The sequence below is a fragment of the Zonotrichia leucophrys genome, chromosome 19 (genome assembly GCF_028769735.1).
Source record: "Zonotrichia leucophrys gambelii isolate GWCS_2022_RI chromosome 19, RI_Zleu_2.0, whole genome shotgun sequence".
Taxonomy (NCBI): Eukaryota; Metazoa; Chordata; class Aves; order Passeriformes; family Passerellidae; genus Zonotrichia; species Zonotrichia leucophrys.
Window position 1 is genome coordinate 9,809,993 of NC_088188.1, and position 20,151 is coordinate 9,830,143.

Sequence of the window (20,151 nt, forward strand, 5' to 3'; positions counted from 1 at the left end):
TTATTTGTTTTAACCCCAATTTTAATTGCCAGTGTTGTTTCATTTTCCCTGGGAGTGCAGCTTTCAGCCCCACAGCCTACAGCTCTGGCTCCAGCATATGTGAAATGTATCAGTGCAGTTCTGCGCTAACCCCAATGGACATGGGAAAATAATGTTCCTGCTGGATCCTTCCAAATGCCTCTGTTCCTCCCCCCACCCTTTCCTGTATCATGCCTTGGCTATTTGTCCTTCAGGAGTGACTGTCATTTCCTGGTGTCTTCACAATAAAAGAATTTCATGCCAAAATTCCTGAAAACCGGCACCTCAGGCTACCTGTGGAACAGCAAATTGCTTTTCCATAACCATCCTCACACAGCAAATCTGATGTCCCACTCAAAGCCTTCTTGTCTTTCCCTGGGAACAGCTTTTGCTGGGGTTTTTGTTTATTCCCTGCATTATTGCTGCTCCTGTCCTTGTCCCCTCCTGCCCCAGAGCAGAACCCGGGTGCCAGGAGGGGCCTCGGGCAGAGCACAGACTGATCCTATCCCTGTGACAGGAGCAGAGGGAGAATTTCCCTGTCCCTTTCTGCCACAGCGCTGAGCCACTCAGTGAAAACACTGATCCTTGCCCAGGGAGATTTTATTCACACTGGGGCTGGTGCTGAAGGGCTCTTAGAGGGACTCACCCTCTTTTCAGCAGAATTTTTTCTTCCTTGTAGTTCTGTTTTCATCTGGTTCATTGAGGCTTTGCCCTGTGATTTGATTATTAGCAATGAATGACAGCTGAGCCATTTATTCCAATTGGCCCTTGAAGAGCTGCCTGTGAAATGAGAATTGAGGAAATAACCTGAAGGAGAGGGATGGTGGCTCTTGCACGCCTTGGATGCAAAGGGCAATTCTCAGGTATCCCAAGGAGTGTTCCCATCTCTGCTTTTAAAGCAGGAGTTCCCTGTCCCGGGGGCTGGGTGGGGTTGGGCGCACCTGGGCAAGGTGCCAGACCCAGGAATCTGCTGAGTGAGACAGAGCCCCCGACCCTGCTGACACTGCAAACACCCCGAGGCACTGCACATCCCTGCCCCAGAACTGCCAACCCAGCCCTAAACCCAACCCCAAACATTGTGAAGAAAACAGGGGGGGAAAGTCACGTTCCTCTTCTGAAAGGGTTTGTGCATTCCCCTTCAGCAAGGACAAAAGAAATAAAAACTCAGAACAACTCAAATATAGGTCTGTTGTTCACCTTTAATATTTCATTTCTGTTTGCTCCTCCAAAGATTTTCAGTTACATAAAAACATAGTTAAAGTATTAATCTTTCCTTTAAACTTAAATAGGTTCATTTGCTTTCCCATGTGTTTTTTTTTTGGTTTTTATTAAAGCTTTACTGATTGATTAATATGAAAATAATTTCCCTGCTTTTGGTGAGTTGTGGTTGCTCTCACTGCCAGGATTTCCCTGAAAATATATAAAGTCATCTCTGCAAACATTGCCCTTAAAGGAAAAAAAAAATACAAATCGGCTAATATGAAATCCTATTTTGGTGTGGCCAAAATCTAAAACCCTAAAAGAAGCTGTACTATGTTATATGGCACTAGCCAAAGAGAAATGTTATGTCCCTCTTCAGAGGGAGAACCAGAATGATACAAGGAAACCCCATTTCCCAATGTATTTTCTATAAGTAATTGGGTAAGATCTGAAGGAATTGGTTCAAACCACAATCTTCTTGGAAAAAACTATGAATCTTGTGAATCACCATATTGTGAATATTGCAAGTATGCTACTATAAAAAATTATATTTATAAAAGAAATATATATATATTTATATTTATATGTAAGAAAGAGCCATTTCTTGAGCTGTCCTATTTTATTAGGCAAATAACAACTACAAAGGATGATCAGAGTCTCCTGCTTCAGAAGCAGCCCTCCAAAGAGAGGGAATTTCCACAGATGTGCCTCTGGTGGTGGGGATGAGCCTCCCTGCTGCTCCCCAGCACATCACATTGGCCATGGCATCCCAGAGAGGGATGAATAAATAACAGAGGAACCTGACAGCCCCAGCAGCAGGTGGGGTGGAAGGAATCCAGTGTCCTTATCTGAAATGAGCTGAGATTTTCTGAAGGAAGGAGGGGGATTTGTGTGTTGGGTGAGGGGATGATCCAGGCGCTGCTCTTGCGTGTGAGCATTTGATCTTTGCTCTGTGTTGTACCTTCAGGCAGGACAGTGTGGGGTTGTGGGAATTACTCCCCATTTCCCTGCCAGATTTGCAGTGTTGGATGTAAACGTGCTCCAAACCAACCCTTCACAGGCACTTAGGAACAGATTCCTCTCCAAGATTCTCTGTGCAGCTCCTTCCAGTGCTGCCTTAAAACTACAGCATAATCCAGACTAAGCTTTCTCTGAGTCTATTGGCTTTTCAAATGGAATTTTCATTGCTTTATCTCCCAGTTCCTTTGAGTTCTGGTGGTTTGGGTTTCCCCAGAGCAGCACAGAAGCCCTTGGTTAATGTCTGGAGGAGGACAAGGCTATTCTGTGTTGGGACACAATTCATGAGAGGCTGAGGCAAAGAACAGCAAAAATAAGGCTGAAAAGCAAGAAATTAAGGCCCAGGAGGTTGAGTGGGGCGGGAAGGGCTCAGTGGGACAGAGAGCTGAGGGTGCAGCTCAGAGCCAGGGCCAGCAGCAGCAGCTGTGCCCTGGGCAGGGCGAGGCTGGCCCCCGACCAGAGCACCTCGCGCCCGTTCAGGGGCTGTGCAGGTCGGAAATTCTCCATCATGGGAGTGGAGTTCTTCCCATCAAAGTGCAGTGCTGCGAACTGGGACAGCTGCAAAACACAACAGCTTGTTAAATCTGCTCTAACAACTCTGGGAGCTGTGCTGCCAACCCAGCCCGTGCTGCCTCGCTCTGGTTTGGAACCTGAGGGTTTAATGGGCGCCTTGAACCTGACAGGAAAGGCCACAGGAGAGGTCACTGAGTGAGGGCTCCTTCCAGCCTTGGCAATCACGGGCATTTCCTCTGAGAGGGAGCCAAATGCTGTGTGCAGCCCCAGGACTGCTCCCCCAGAGCTCCTGACGCCAGCCCTGGCCCCGGCCACCATGGCAGGGTGACACCAGGCAGGGACAGCAGGAATTCTGTCCTTGCTCAGGTTCCTGACATGAGTCAGAAATTCGGTCCTTGCTCAGGTTCCTGACTGACATGAGTCAGGAATTCTGTCCTTGCTCAGGTTCCTGGCTGACATGAGGCAGGAATTCTGTCCTTGCTCAGGTTCCTGACATGAGGCAGGAATTCTGTCCTTGCTCAGGTTCCTGGCTGCTCTGGGTGCCCCTGGGCAGTGCTGGGGGCACTGTGACAGCGCTCAGGGCACGCTGTGGGTGAGGAGCTGAGCTGGCTCTGGGCCGGGCTGTGTGATCTCTGCACAGCCTGTGTTTCCCAAGCATTCTTAATTCCATCCCCTCTTCCTGCCTGCAGGTCAAAAATGGGCTGCTTGATGCTGATGGGCCCAAGGTTTGGGTTTGGAATTATTGTGTTCTGCTGCCCTGACAACGGGAGAAAAGCTGTGGAGCTGTGGAGGGAGCAGGTGGCAGCAGTGGAAGTGCTGCTGACGGAGCCCTGAGCTTGGAGGGTTTTTGGCTCCCTCCTCACGCCGTCATTTCCCCTTCCTGCCCCTTTCCTGCCGTTTTCTGAGGGATGATTTAACAGGGTCAATCAGCTGGCAGCGGGGAGCACCTTGAGGCTGCTGCCAAGCGGGGGTGTGTGGGGAACAAGGCACTGAGGTGTCACCCTGCCCAGGGACAGGGCACTGAGGTGTCACCCTGCCCAGGGACAGGGACGTGGCACCGAGGTGTCACTCTGCTCAGGGACAAGGCACTGAGGTGTCACCCTGCCCAAGAACATGGCACTGAGGTGTCACCCTGCCAGGGACAGGGCACTGAGGTGTCACCCTGCCAGGGACATGGCACTGAGGTGTCACCCTGCCCAAGGACAGGGACACGGCACTGAGGTGTCACCCTGCCCAGGGACATGGCACTGAGGTGTCACCCTGCCCAGGGACAGGGACATGGATGGCACTGAGGTGTCACCCTGGCCAGGGACAGGGCACTGAGGTGTCACCCTGCCCAAGAACACGGCACTGAGGTGTCACCCTGCCCAAGGACACAGCACAGAACCTCCAGGCTGTGCCTCTGCCACCCACCTGTCTCAGGCTGAGCTGAACCGGCGTCTCAAAGATGGTCCAGATGACGCCCTGGTAGCAGTCAGGGGTGGTGAGGGACCCCCGGTAGCGATAGTACCTCTCAAGGTCTTCCTCAGGTGGGAGGAGAGAGCTCAGTGGCAAAGGATCCACCCTTGCTGATCCCCCTGGAAAAACCACAGGGGAAAATCCCTTGTAGTGCTTGTGGCTGCAGGTTTTGCCCACATTTATCCTCGCCCCACACAGCTTGTGAAATCCCTTACCTTTGGATTCAATGTTCTTTAATTTGCTCAATAGGGTTTCATAGTTTTTATTTTCTTTGCCAGCCTGAAAGGGAAATATTTTCATTGCATGTTGTGTATTTCTCTAGAAGTGGTTGCTTTGAATCAGTGGTGAATAAAACAGAAAAGGGCCACAAGAAGAGATAACAGCAAGCAGGATATGGAAAAGGGGAGAGTGAACTGAGTGCTGGCAGGATGCCTGCACAAGATAGGGAGGTTAAACCTTGGGCTACTGTAATATTGACATAAACATAAAATACTGATATAAACAATCCCTCAGCCAAACTGCTGGTTGAGATTTGACAGGGGCAGTTGAAAATTTCCCTGCCTACCTCTACAAAGAAGGCCAACACAGCCAAACCATCCGGACTCTTCTTGGCTTCTGACACATCTGAAGCATCTTCTCTGATGTGGACGATGTGAAACTGGAACACAACAGCCAAGGACAATGATTTCCACCCTCAGAGCTCCCATGGGGAGCTAGCCACGAGTTTTTCTGAGCAGGATCTCAGCGTTCCAGAGCTCTGGAGTGAAAGCCGTGCTCCCCACGCAGTCCCACCTACCTCCATGGGGTATTTCTCTCCATCTATGCTGTGCTCTGAGCCAGGACTCAGCACTTGTTGCTCAGCCAGGAGTCCCCAGTGAAAATGGAATTCTACTGCCTTGTATTTTCTCTCCAGGCCTCCTCCTCCGATTCTAGGGGATGAGTCTAGTGCCACTTTAACTGGGGAAAAAGCATGAATTGTTTTACAGGGGAAGAGCAGGTCCTACACGAACAGAATGTGAGAGCAGAGATGTTCTTGAGATTCAAATTTATCTTCAAGTTCTCGCTTGGCTTTTCAGACCGAGTGTTCCAGAAATTCTGTTCTGCAGAAACCGAACTCTTACAAAATCATCCCTGAGTTTAATTTGAGATTAATTCTAACCATTATGACCTCTGGAGTCAGAGCTTCTTATGCCTCTCAGAAGACCCTATTTTCCTTCAGGTTTTTTCCTAAAAAAAGCCCCTCTATCAAAGTAAATTGGATCCCAGTTTATTTGGGTTTTAACCATCATTTTAACCTCCAGTTTTCTGCACTGTAACATTTCCTTTGGACAAGGTTTAAAGATATCCTGTTTTAATTTAGGGTAGTGCTGCAATTTAAGCCTCAATCATACATATTTGAGATATACTTTAAATTTTTTTCTTTTTGCGACCCCCACGTTAAGCGCAGCACTTCTCGTTGCATAGGAAAATTCTGGATTGCAGCCCCAGAGGAAAATTCTGGATTGCAGCCCCAGAGATTTCATTTCTGTTCTGAATTCCAAATGAACTTGGAGAGTGCATGAGTCATTTAGTTCCTTTGCTTTTTAATCTGTAAATGGATGAGTCAGATGTCTTTGTGGGCTTTGTTTGTTTAGGTTAAGACCGTTGAGACAGCGACCTTTGCTATGTGTCCATCACGGAACATAATGAGGGTCTGATCTCACCTGCAGCCTCTAACTGCAGCTGTAATTTAGGCAATAACCTCCTCATTTAGCACACGAATCGGTTGCTCTCAGAAGGAAGAGATTTTAAAAGCCCAGATTGAGCCCCTAATCCTTATGCATGGCTGGGGAAGATGAGGAGCAGTCCTTATAAATATTAATTTTGATGTTAAAGGGACTGTAATTGGACATTCTGGAGTATCAATCACCCTGTAATGGGAAAGTCATTAATCCATATATTAATGAAAAGTCAAAACATTCTTTTTTTCTTGTGGTCTGCCACGACATGAGAATTTCTGGCTGTTAAAATCTCCCCAGCTGCCTTCCCACCTTTCCCTTTTAAATCAGGAAATATTTGCCACTTGCTGCTTTCTGCTTTGAGGATTTGGCAGTTAAAACAACGCATCCAAGACTTTAAAAAAACCTACATATAACTTTTAAAAAAGGAAAAAAAATTAGACTACAGGTTTATTTTTAAAGTCGAAGTAATTGAGCATCATTTTTTTGGAGCAGCATCCTCAGTATTGTGAAGGAAGGTGGAGGAAGTGGAACAGTTCTAAATTACTGTTAATTGATTCAAGGTTTACTGATTCCCTAAGTAGCTGATCAACATCAGATAACTTCTGTGTGCAGAGAAAACAGGTCTGAATCTGAGAAGAATATAGCTCATTATTTAAAGAACTAATAACAGCCAGCACTGAGAGTGACTTTCCCACACCAGGCTTTTCTCCAGCAGAATTCTCTTTGTGCAGAGGCAAGACTTGGAAAGGGCCAGCCCAGGAATGGCTTCAGCAGAAAATGATAAAATTCTGCCCAAATTGCTGTCCTGCCCATCTGCCCCCAGCCCTGGACTCTGTTTGGGTTGGGGGGTTTTGCTTTAGAGCTCCTGCACAGAAATTCCTGCTGAGATATTCACGAACCCCAAACCTCCATCATTCCCGCAAACCTCCCAAGAAAACATTGATGCAAAAAGGTTCTGGGAGCTTCGTTTCTGGAGCAGAGGGGTGGGATCCATCAGTGCCCAACGCCCAGCCCAGCCCAGGGCAGGCTGGGCAGCACTTGCCTGTGTGCCCGTTGTTCTGCACGTCCCACTGGGCAGAGCCCTTCGCCTCGTACCCCTCAAAGCTCAGGGGCTTCAGGCTCTTCTCATACACCACATTTCGGGTGACAATGTTGACAGGGGACTGCCTGTCCCCCTTGCAGTCCTTGTATGACTGGTGCCACTGGGCAGGACCTGCTCAGGGATGAAGAAAATGGGTTTATTATTTATTTTTTCTCCTCTGTAGACAGCAAATCCTCGAGGAAGACAAACCACCCAACCAAAACGGGGCATCTGAGGCATCACCCCAACTTCTGGGGTGAGTTGTACATTTATGTATTTGATTTTTACATTTGTCTATTTGATTTTTGCATTTGTCTATTTGATTTTTACATTTATGTATTTGATTTTTACGCTTGTCTTTTTGATTTTTACACTTGTGCTTTTACATTTTTACATTTATTTCTACATTTCTACATTATCTTTGGTCCACACAAAACAAGCAGTTACCACAAACACCAAGGGCTTCAAAATACCCTGTTTGGCGCTGAAATAATGTGATCACGAGGCATTAAAGGCTGAATGCTGTGAATTTTTTGCATTATTTCTCTTTGCAGAGCAGAAGGATCACCAATGTGATTGAAAAAGAAATTGCTTGGCAGTACCTTCACACTGTGGCAGCTCACACTTCTGGGACTGATAGCACCAGTGGCCCACTAAAAAACAATAAATAAAACAGGTGAATGAAAATCTGTACAAATGATGCCCCAAAAAGCAGCAGAGGAATGAATTGGCAGCTCTGCCCTCTCCAGATCTCCTGATCTCTCATAAATCACTTTATAGCCATTAAATCACCCCAAACCTGTGCTGGCAGGAATCTTTAGGACATCAGAATTCTGAATGGGTTGCAGTCCTGAAGAATTTGATTTTCAAACCTTGGCTTTCTCAACTTCTTGAGGCAAAAGTTCCACATTTGAATATATGCAGTGTTAAAATAAATTTCCTTTTATCAGCTCTGCACTTGCCAGCCTCTCACAGACTTGTAAACTCACTTGTGCAAGAGGAATTATCTCAGCCTGTTCCAGGAACTCCTTTGAAGGTTACCTGGGGAAGAATTCTGAGAAATGAAGGATCTCACTTCCTGCAGGACCTGCAGGAGCTTCGGGCTAACTCAGCTGGGTCCATCCCACAGGGATGGACGCAAAATCCTTCAGCAGAACATCTGAATTTTGCTTTTTCATTGTCAAAAGAAATACAAAATTCAGAGGACAAGAGCTGATTTAACTTTATGTGTTTATCCAGTTAGGAGAGCAGGATTGTTTTGTTCATCCCAAGTTGCTTCAGTGGCTCTTTATTTATTCTAAACTTTAAATTGACTTTGACAGGGTAGTTCTCTTTGGCTATTTAACTTCAATCCATAACAATTCAAACCCTCTTGTAATGATGATTAATACCATACCTTCTGTTTGCTTGTGATTAGTAAATTATAGACATTTTAATAAATGGCTAATCAATTTTAAGGATAATTATGGAGGAGCCCTGTCACTTGACTGGTAATTACCTTAATTTGTAATTTATAACACACCTGCTGGAAGGCTTTTAACACCTTTATCTTGATATCAGTGGCATAACAATGCATCCATCTATTAAGGATTTAGAAGTCATAAATAGAGAATTGTTGTGGAACCTGAGCAGCTGTGACACAGGGAGACCTCGTGGCAATTAATATAACCTTTAAAAAAATGACAGTTTCGGTTTTCCTTTCACAAAAACAAAATTTCTGCTGAAAACTACAAACAATGTTGCCTCACTTTGTAGCTTAGCAAGACTGGGAAGAAAAGCAAACTTTGCTTTTTCTGTGTGGTAAGAACTGCAGGGATTTCTATGTTCTTACCCAAAAACTGAATTTGATGAGGTTTTATCCTTTTGGAAGATTTTTAACACACACAAAACTTCACTTTCCAGCCCTGACTGTTGCTTTTTTTTATCTTTGCACCGAGCTCTTCCTCATCCCCACTGGGAAGTGCAGAGTTCCAAGCACAGGGTGTCCCCAAGTGCCTTAATCGATATTTTAATCAATGAATTAAAATGATTAATTTGAATTTAGCACAGAGCGCCAGCTGAGCTGCTCTCCACCCTTCCTCCAGGTGGGTTTTTCACGGATCAAAGGCTCCAGGTGTGGTTCTGACAGCTCCCTGGGGTCGCTGTGAACTTTTAACAATCCCAGCCTGGGACTGGGAGTCTCTCGGCCATTTACACACCGAGGAACCTTCAGGTGTGAAAACAGCAGCAGGAACAACCCGGAGGGATTTGCTGCCAAATCTTTGGGATGAAAGCAGAGGGGGAAGGGGAGAGCCCCAGGCTGGGCAGCTCCAGGAGGTTTCACAGTGGAGAGGGAGCATCAAAGCATTTCTGCCCTGAAAATCCGATTTTCCAGCCGCTCTGAGCACAGCTGGGAGCCAGGGCAGCAGGTTCAAGGCTCTGGAGATTTTAAACCTTTACAGTGGAGCCACCAAATTCAAACAGAGCCACAGGGGGAAGGGGAATTATCCCCAGGTTGTGCTGAGCCAGGGGGATGGAAATGGGTTTTGTCCCTTCTCCAACACAGAGATCGCTGAGATTTTACCCCCTGAACAGGTGTTTGGCAAATTGTGACAAAGAAACCTGAGGGTTTCAATCACCTCTCAGCAAACTGACACTTGAGCACACCACAGATCTTCCAGCCTGGGCATCAAAATGATGGGGAGAAAAAGTTGAATAAAATAAAATTTAATTTTGAGAATCCAGCCCTCAGTGGCTACAGCTGCCTCACATCCAGCACTCAGGATATTTAATAATTATTGTCTGATTTTTGCATCTTTCCACCAAATTCCCAGTGTCTCTGAACAAGGTAAGGATTGTGTTTTCTACCAAGCCCTTGCCACACTTGTGCTTGGATGGTATCAGTGAAGTAGAACAGCAGATAAACTCAGCATTTCATAAGAAAAGTGTCCTTGAAGCTGTTAAACTCTAAAGCATGAGGTAATTAAACATTACAGAATGCCTGAGCAAACAGTGGGTTCATGTTTAGTGTGAATTGGGGCTGGTTTATTTGGCTTTTTTGGTTTGTTTTTTCTCTTTTGAGTGGCAGCAGCGGAACACGGGGGATCAGGAGCCTTTGTGTGGGCGCTGCTCAGGAGGAGCCGCGGTGTCCTTGAGGAGCAGAATGTGCCTTTGGATGTGCTGCGAGCGGGATGGGAGCCTCCCTCCTGCAGGAACCTTTCCCCACAATGGCTCTCTCTTCCCCTGAGCTTTGCGCCTTTCTTTCCATGCCCAAAGGGAAGATCCCGTCACATCCAGGCAGCCCTCCCTGCTTGGGGCAGGATGATGCCCACAGGCACGTTGTCCAGGCCGCTTTGAATTGTCCAGAGGCTCCTGCCACTTCCCCTGGAGGACTTTTGCACAGTGCATTAGCCCACGCCGGCAGGAAATGTTTCCTATTTAATAGCTTACATTTTCCACTTCCTTATCTGTGTCCCATCACTCCTAGAAATATCACCGAACCACCCTAAACAATTCTTTTCCCTGCCTGGTGTTTACAGCATCCAAACAGTTCCCTCTTCATCTGCAATTCCTGTCCTGGCTTCATTCATCTTTTGTCCCCTCTGACAAGGCTGCCCTTCACCTTCCCCCTGTTCCCTCTTCAAAATTTCCCTCTTCAAAATTTCCCTCTTCAAAATTTCCCTCTTCAAATTTTCCCTCTGATCCCCTTTTTTTGTGGGGTCTGGGATCCCTAAGATTCCTCCTGCTCTGCCCTTCCCATCAAACCTCAGCTCCCACACTCCCTTCCCTGTAGCTCATTTTATTGCTGGAAAAACACGGCAGAAAATGGGGTTTTCAGTGTTTTAGGGAGGTTTTTTTGGGTTTGTTTTTGTGGTTGAGGTGCTGAAATCATTGCTGTGATATATAGATATAGATATAGATACAGATATATAGATATAGATATAGATATAGATATAGATGATATAGATATAGATATAGATATAGATATAGATACATATAGATGTAGATTAGATATAGATACAGATATAGATAGATATATAAATATAGATATATAGATGCAGATATAGGAGATATATATTTTAAAAATATATAGATAGAGATATGCACACCTGGACTCGCTGTATTATCAATTATATATTTCTTCTCAATTTTATTATGGATTTATCCTTGATTTCATTGGTTCTGTCCCATCCCACAGGTGTCACCTTGACTTTATTTGGTTTAAATTTGAGTAGGGCTGGACAGGGCTGGCTCTTCCTCCACAGAGTTCAGGACAGTTAAATTTAGGGAGTCTCTCTTGGCACGTGAGCAGTCCCACTTATCTCTGCCTCTTCCTCCTGGAATTTACAACTGCTTCCTGCCCAAGCTGCTTCTTGGCACGGGGCTGGCCGAAGAAACAATACAAATTACGTATTGTTTTCATTTTATTGCAAGCCTCTTCAATTGTTTTAGCTATCAAGCCTCGTTCGGAACTCGAGGCAAAATAAAAAAAAAAATAAATAAAATAAATAAAATATTGCAGAGACCTCCCTCTGCTGCCCAGGGAGGCAGGAGGTGCTGCTGGCCAAGGGCCAGGCTGGAGCAGCCCTGCCAAGGTGCTATTGTGGGATCTGGGAAAAGACCCTTCGGCTCTTTGGACCACGCTCAGATTGTCTGAATTCCATAAAAGCTCCCAAATCTGCTCTGTCCCACTGTGCTCTGCTTGCTGCCCTACTTGGAGCTGCTGGGTGTGCTGGAAATGCCATTTAACCTGTGCACTCAGAGTCACTGAAACACTCAGCTGCCTCAGTTCCTGCCTCTGACACAGTGGCTGTGCTTTAGTCAGCTTCCAGTTTGCCATCTTTATTATTATTATTGCATTTTTAATATTATTTTTGAATTTTTATTATTATTTTTGCTGGGTTTATGCTGTTTTTATTAACAATATTGAGCCTCTGAGAGTGTCCATGACCTTTTTGCCCGGGACACCAGGAATGTCCTGTGTTGATTTTTAATTCAAATCCTTTCTCTCTTTCACCTGAGTCCTCTGTTTGTCCCTTTAGCCTCCTGTCCCCCTTCCAGCCATCCTGCCTGGCCATTCCCTGTTCTCCTGGTGCTCTGCCATCCTCATCCTCAAACCCATCCCCAAAATCTGCTCTCACCTCTGCATCCTTTTCCACCAAAATGCCAAAATCTGGGTCTGCATGGGGTTTATTTTTAGGTTTGGCTTGTGTTGGGCTCATCCTATTTTTAGCCGGCTTTGTGAAACTTTCTATTTTTAGTGCAAAAGACAAAACAAAAGCAATTGTTATCTAAGCCTGTCTTTCTAATTAATGGGATTGCTGAGCATATAGGCATGAGAATATTTATCCCTCCTGGAGCATTACACATCCTCAGGAAGCCCCAGTCACCCCTTGGACAGACGGAACCAGTTCCAAAAGTTCAAATTTGTGTGTCCCCACAAATGTTCCTGGCCATTCATTGCTCTTCGCTTTTAACCTTAATTTGATTTTCCCCAGGGAAAATACACATCTTTATGCAGGACAGGATGGGGAGTTAGCCCTGGAAATCAGCTTTGCTGTGGCGCTGAGGCCGTGCAGGGCAGCACATCTGATGTTTATCATCTGCACACATAAATCACAAGCTGGATGAGGCCCTTGGAACAGACACAAACTGCAGGGAAAGCCCAAAGGGGCTCAGGGGTTCTGGGTTTGCCCTGTTAACATCTGCAAACGGCTTCCTCTGTGCCAGGGAGCAGGGGAAGGGTTTCAGCTGTGACCTGTGGGGCTCTGCTGCAGATAACGTGCCCTCAGAAATGTCCTGGACCAAAGGCAGGGGCTGTAACAAAAAATGAGCATCCAGGGCTAAGGTGATTTCCTCCTGTGAGAGGTTTTGCCTTGCTTTCTGTAATAAAAATGCAATTCAGATTTGTTTATTTTAAGGCACTTTTAAAATTTAATTCAAGCAAATCACTTGGTAGCTGTGCTGGCCTTTTGCAGCCTTTTATGCTGAGCTTTTGATGGCTGATCCTGTGGCTAAAAATATGACTAAAAATCTAATAACAGGCCATTGGATAGATGCTGGAGCACAGCAAAGCATCTCCTGCAACGCCACAAGCAGGGAAAAGAGCCTGCCCAGAGACAGACCCTGGACTTGGCAGCTTTTCTAGGAGACCTCAAGGTTTGTGCTGGTTTTTTCCAAGTGCCAAAGGCTTTTCTGCTTCCAACATCCCTGTCGGGCTTGGGAGAGCCAGGAGGATCCATGGTGAAAACATGGATGGAACTGAGCAGGATCATCCTCATCGCTGGGGAAGGGGCAGCTTGGATCCCGACCTGATGGAGACTCCAGGGGTGCCCTAAATCCCTCACAGGGGTAATTCCACAATCCCTGTGGCTCCACTGCCTTTTCTCTGCCTTCCAGGTCTGACATTGCATTTATTATCCTTTCTTTAATCAGCTGAAAATGCAGCTTTTCCCTCCAGAGTGTGCCCAAGTGCTCCAGCATCCCAACTTTGCCAGCCCCAAAATGGATTTGGAGCCCAACCATAAATCTGTGTGCAGTCCACACCATTGGAACTGGAAAGGGAAGAAGTCCCAGCATCTTTTATTTTTATTGTTTTTAAGCTGCTGATGGAGCTCTCAGGGGTGTTTTGTACCTGAATGGCCCTGAGGAAACCCCAGAGTGAGAACTGACGCCAATGTCCGCATGGTTATGTAAATGTAATGTTTGTGACATAAAAGCATGTGAGCAGAAATATAGAGAATTAGGGGCATCTAATCTCATCTAAATTAGAGGAATGTCCTATCAGGCATCAATCTTTTGGGGCAGCAGAGCATGGACTGTGGGAGATTTGTCTCCTCATGGCTGAGTCCTGCTCTGTGATAAAGCAAAAGGTTAAAACGTGCTGGGGTTCATTCCATTCCCCCTGAAGAAAATTAATTTTCAGTGACTTTGCTGTAACCCCACCCCAGAGCTGCTGGAGGGATGGATGGATGGAGGGATGGATGGATGGATGGATGGATGGATGGATGGATGGATGGATGGATGGATGGATGGATGGATGGATGGATGGATGGAAATTGCAGACACTTTGTGTCTCTTTCCCCGCTAAACAGCACCAGAGAGTCCCTGATCTCTCAAAGGAACCAGGCAAGAAACCTGGAGGGGATCAGAGCAGCTGTAAATGGAACACACTGAGACCTGGATGAGGATGAGGAGCTGGGGGTGATGGTTCCATCCCTGGGCAGGTGCCTGCACCAGCGTGCCTCAGTTTCCCTCTCCTACAGCAGGGATAATGCCCCTTCCTTCCCTCCCTAAGGATTAACAGTGCTTTTACACCACAGGTGCTGTGCTGCTCTGGCAAGGCTGGCAGCAATTCCAGATTAGCAATCACTATTTGGCTGTTTCAGGGTGGTGAGTTCTCAGCTGCCCAGCTGGAGCTGGGCTCAATGAGCTGCTCAGAGCCAGGCTGCTTCTGACAAGTGGCAAGACAGGAAGGAAAGGTTTATTTGTTAAAAAAAAATATGGATAACAAGAAGGAATACCACAAGAAGGAATTTCAGCTGATTCTGAAAAGTGGAGTTTCTGAAATGCATAGCCTTTAATTTAATAAATTGTATCCTGAGGAGCTGCTGCCTGAGGAAAGTTTGGAGAAGAAGGAGCAGAGGGCAAGGTTATGGTGTATTAATTGCTGTAATTTGGTCCACACCACATTAATGACTTTGTAATTTGGTCAAGGAAAAACGTGCACATTATCGGGGGGGCAAAAAACACCTACAAATTATCAAATTATTATTTATGTATTCCCTGTGTTACTTCCTTCTGATAGAGAGGTAAACCCTAATTATTGACACCAATCTAATCAAGTCACAAGGGTTTTCTAGATTGTGTTTAGGTTTGCCCAATAGAGCCCCTAATGGGGCAGTAAATGCAGCAGGGTGTTGATAGGCAGGGATCAATCAGAGGCAAACAGGAGGGGCAGACTCTGGAAAAGCAAAAGTTTTTGTGTTTGTGTTTGTGTTTACCTGGCCCAGGTGTGGCAGGCACAGGGAAGGGTTGGAATGGCAGCTGAGGAGAACCCGGGAAAGCCAAGCGCTGAGGGAATGCATTGGGAACAGGGAAATAAACACAGGGAAACCCTGCGGGAATTTCTGAGCAGCTCTGAACCTTGATCTGCTCTGGCACCATCTCCCTTCTGCAGCTCTCAGGGCAGCTCTTCCCCTGACAAAGCTGGGTCCCTTCTCCCTGCACTCTGCTCTGTTTAATGCAAACAATGGACCCTCGGCACTCCAGAGCTGCAGTGCTTAATTTGGAGCCTCCGTGCTGGGGTTTGCATAGGAAAAGGGATTTATTCAGTGCTGCTGATTGAACAGAAGCAGGGGGGAAAATACCTCCTGCATTCATCAATACTAATTATAGATCACTCTTTAATTGAGCCATCCTAAGTGCACAGTGTACTTATAGTGCCCAGGGAGCAAAAATAGATGGGGCTGATGCAGCAAAGACATATTGTTCTTTCTCCCTCAGCACAATTTCATCTTGGATCATACACAGCAAAGCAAAGGCAGGAGAAATTTCAAACAAACAATTTTCTTTCAAGTTTAAAGGGATAAAAAAATTTAAGTTTTGGTATTTTAAACGCACGTACATAATAAAATACAGAGATCAAGTCAAAGCTCATTGATTTTTCTTGGAGGAGGAAGGCAGATAGAATCTCTAAAGGTGAAAAGAAACCCCCAAAGCACTCATTCATTCATGAGAAAAGCTTGTCCTTGATATTTTAACACAAATAATAAAAGGCAGAGAAATAAATAAATCAATCATCCTTCATTTACCAGAGAGAAGAATCAGAGAGCCTGCAGTGCACGTCCTGGTAGTAACAAACAGATCAGAAATCAGAGTAACCTTAAGGTGGGGTGAGAAAGAGCAGGCAAGGACTTACCTACTGCCTCTGTCTTGAGAACGTGCAGGCAGAGCCCAGCAAGGAACAGCAATTCCATTCTCTAGCTTAAATAGGCTCAGTGTTGAAACCAGAATTGATTAGACTCCTCAGGATGTGATCATATTTCTGCTCTCAGTTTTATACTGGAGTAAGTAGTCCAGGACAGACCTGAAAGCCATAGCAGGAAGGTGAACTCCTCCCCTTTGTAATTTCTCCAGATTTGCCCTGCTCCTGATTTGCCTGAAATTATTCATTCTCCAAAGTGGATGGCAAAGGAGAGAGGCTTTCTGGCACTGAGCAAGGAGCCTTCAGTGAATGACTGAGGTTTTGCAGCCTGCACAGGTCCAGCAGCCCAAATAAAATGCTGCATTTTTATTTACTGGGAGTTTTAATCCTGGCAGCCTCATGACATTCAATTAATACGTGTGTTAATGTTTCCTTTAGGAAAAAACCCCAGGGGGACAAATCAAACCCCAGCTCCCCCTCACTTCTACCCCACAGCTCTCCAAACAGGATTGGAGCTGATTTGGGACTGGAAAATGGGAATTCCATGTGCAGCAACAGGAAATGTTAATTAGGTGACATACAACACCTTACGTAGGTAATTAAGCAACAATACATTTTTTAAATAATCCTTTTCCTCAGCTTTCTGCTTCTGCTACTGTAGAATGATAAATACACAGATTTTTGGTTTGGTCCCCTTTATTCTCCCATCTAAATATTTTTTTTTTAATTAAATATGATTCAGGGGCAACTCAGACTTTACATTCAACAAAGAAAAGCGACACAGCTTTATCACAGACACAGCATCATCTCTGGGATTTTTGGGGCTGGGCTGAGGAATCCAAACGAAGCAAACTCGTTCCCCAAACGTCCCTGGGGGTGCAGAGCTGGGCTGGGAGGAAGAGGAGGATGCCCGTGAGGGATGGGCAGAGTGAAGCTCAGCTGATGTTATCCCAGCCCAGCTGAGCTTGCAGAGTCATCCAGCAGAGGCTGCATCCCACAGAGAGGAGCTGAGAAATCCCTGCCTGCCCTGCTGCTCCCCCAGAGGGGACTCAGGGGCTGCAGGCACGCCCGGAGCAGCTCCTCTATTGATAAAAACGCTGGAAATAACATTCCCACAGTGCAGCTCTGCCGGGGAGGGTGATGAGGTAAATAATTCCTGCAGGGAGAACAACGAGGGGTTGGTGGCGTTGTGTCCCTGCAGGGCCAGGGGGATGCTGAGCACGCAGAGCAGCTCCAAGGGCATCCAGGAGAATTCCCCTGGGCTGCTCCTCATCTGGGAGCTGAACCAGCACCTCGGGACTGTCTTCCTGCTCTATTTCTTAAAGTCCTCCGTTCAGGACTGAAAAGCTGAGGGTTCGAAATTCTGGGCTTGAAAATTAGGATCCTTTATTTATTTATTTATTTATTGAGTTTTTTCTTTCTTTCTTATTTTTCTTTTTTTGTTTGTTTATTCGTTTTTGTTTTATTTTGTTCTTTTGGGGTTTTTTCCCCCCTCTTCTTTTTGTTTCTAAACCTCCCAGCCTGTCATTACCAAAGTGGTAATAAACTGCAGTGCAGTCACATTAATTAAGCCTTCATTTGAGCTCAGAAGTGAAGGCACGCTCAGGCAAAGGCTTTCCCTTTCCTTCCAAAGCCTGGCATCTAAATAAGCAGGGCTGGCATAATTTGAGCTCCTCATTTTTATATATTTATTTTCCTAAGGAAATTCCACTGACAGGTGCTTGGATATCAGTTCTTGATGGCATTGCTGCACTTCAGGATATTCTGATTCCTTTTTAAAGCCAAAACTGAGATGCCAGGATGCCATGGAGAACTGGGTGCATTTTACACAGAGATTTTTGGATACTGAGCCTGAAGATGTGAGAGCATCTTGGTCAGAGGAGGAGACACAAAGTAAAGCAGCTCTCTGAATTCCAGGCTGGTTTTTCCTGGTACAGGGAAGGGAAGGAGAGCTGGGAATATCAAATCCAGTAAAAGCTGCGCTTATTTCATGGCCTGGAGAGGGACAGCAGCAAGGCTGAGGGGGAGACTGGCTGGAGGCCAAACCCTGGGCAGAGCTGAGCTGACCCAGCAGGGATTGCCCAGGGATTTAAACCCCAGATGGGTTCCAGGATTAGCGAGCGGGTGATTGGGAATCCCACCCTGCAGGGTGAGAAAACGCAGAGTGCTCTTCATGGCTGTGGTTTTATTGCTGAGAGTTCCCGCGACTCTGAGGAGGAAATCTGGAATTTCAGAGCTCTGGGTGAAGCACAAACATTGCAGCTTCATCTTCCATGTGCAAACGTGGGCTGGCTCTGGCTGTGCTGGGAATGCTGTCCCAGCACAAGGTGGGACACTGGGATGGGTTCTGCCTCCCTCACACCCAGCTGACCCTGGACAGGCTTTGTTTGCCTCTCACCTGGCTCCAGGTGTTTGTCTCCCATCTCTCCAAACCTGGGAGGCAAAAATTCCTCCAAGAGAGAGAGGCTGGACAGGGGAGGAGCAGAGCTTTGTGTTTTCAAAACAGCTCCAAAAAATCTTGGACAGAGATCACACACCCTGTTTGTGTCTCCCTCTCCAGAAAGGAAGGCTTTAATCTGCATTAATTGAAACATAAATTGGATAAATAGGCTCCTTATTTGTATCACTCCCTTTCCTGAGTGTTTCTTCCTTGCAGGCCTCGTGATGGCCACGGAGAGCAGGGCAGAGGGACACTGTGATCCCACAGCCCGGCTGAGGGCCCTGGCACTGAAACTGGGATTCATGGCATGATCCTGCTGAGCTGCTCAGGCCTCTTGGCAAGTTTTGGCCCAGGTTTGGTGTCTGCAGGGTGGTGACAGTGCAGAGCTGAGTGCAGGGACAACGGGGAGAAAGCAGAACCATCCCAATCCCCAGGATTTGGGGTCAGGAATGGAGAATGTGACAGGACACTGAAACCCCTCATCCTTTCTGGACTGTCCTGCGTGCACACTGAAATAGAGATGTTTGGAGTTCACTTGAGTTAGCAATGTGAATTAAGCATTTAAAGTCTCCTCCCTGAGCTGTGGCACTCCTGTTTCATCACAAGGATGCGGTTTTTCCCTGGAATCCCTGGCACAGCTCCAGTTCCAGCTCAGAGGACACGGGGCTGCAGTGCCTCACCCCAGGGTGAGGGTGGGAGCTGTCCAAGGGCTCCTGGGCAGGGCTGGGCTCAGCTCCTGCATTAATTCCTGTTTTGGGATCAATTTTGGTGTGTCCCAGCTGGGCCCTGTCCTTCTGAGCCCTTGTGGGTCCCACTGGAGGCTGAGAGCTGCAGCTGGAGGCAGTTCTGAGCCTGTGAGATCAGCTGGGTGAACTTGGATTTTCCACACCTGAACCATCACTAAAAATTCAGCCTGAAGCCTCTCCAGTGTGGTCAGTGGTTATTGTCTTCCCCACAGGCACAATCAACAGATAATTCCACAAAATGAGGCCATTTCTTACACATACATCAAAATAAATTGGGCATCCAGGTAAAGACGTGTCAATACAATCACAGAACTCAAAGAAAAGCAATCACAGAACTAAAAACAAAGTGTTACAGAAGGTGAAATCTGGGTAAATATAAACCTAAGGCTGCCCACAGCAAGGTGCAGCGTCCGAGGTGTCAGCCCGAGATCCTGGAGATTAGATTGAGTTGCCTGGAATCCTGTGTCACCTTAAACAAACAATGGGATTGTTCTTTCCCCATTTATAGGATGCAGATAACAATTCCTCACAAGGGTATGGTGAGGTAAGCACGGGGAATGCTGCACAGTTCCTGGAATACAGGAGTACAAAAACGCCCTTGGATTGAGGTTGTTCCATGAAAAGGTTGGGCTTTAGATTTAAAGTGTTTTTCATCTGGTTTTGGGGGCTCCAGCTGCATCACAGCGGGCTGGAATGTACAAATCTGGGGGTTTCTGTGTGTTAAACCCACTAAAAAGCAGCTTCCACACTATTGTCTCCCTTAATCCAGCAACATGATGGTAATTTGTATGCAATTCTATTAGGGAAATCAGATTACAAATCTTTTGTGGAGAGCTATTTATACCACTTGATATTACTTTAATTACATTCTGATCTCACAACGCTTAGCATTTTGCGCTCGAGCACCGAATTTTCAAATTAGAGCAACTTCAAGCAGCATTTTCAGGAATATCTAGAGCCCTTTGGAGCCCAAATTCACAGATAAATTATTTTTAGCCACCGGGGTGTTTTCAAAACAGTTTTGCTCTGTGGATGTTGTGCTCATCACAGGT

At 46.2% G+C, this 20,151-nt stretch overlaps 1 protein-coding gene across 1 annotated transcript; it reads right to left on the bottom strand.

Annotated features, from left to right (window-relative positions):
* Positions 1–1,197: 1,197 nt before the first annotated feature.
* CA4 (carbonic anhydrase 4) lies at positions 1,198–16,075 on the bottom strand. Its single transcript, XM_064729511.1, has 8 exons — positions 15,908–16,075; positions 7,611–7,661; positions 6,970–7,140; positions 5,003–5,163; positions 4,772–4,864; positions 4,422–4,485; positions 4,162–4,325; positions 1,198–2,793 (listed from the first exon to the last, which is right to left on the bottom strand). The coding sequence occupies exons 1-8, from the start codon at positions 15,963–15,965 to the stop codon at positions 2,605–2,607; spliced, it is 951 nt and encodes a 316-aa protein (XP_064585581.1). The 5' UTR covers positions 15,966–16,075; the 3' UTR covers positions 1,198–2,604.
* Between the last annotated feature and the right edge of the window lie 4,076 nt (positions 16,076–20,151).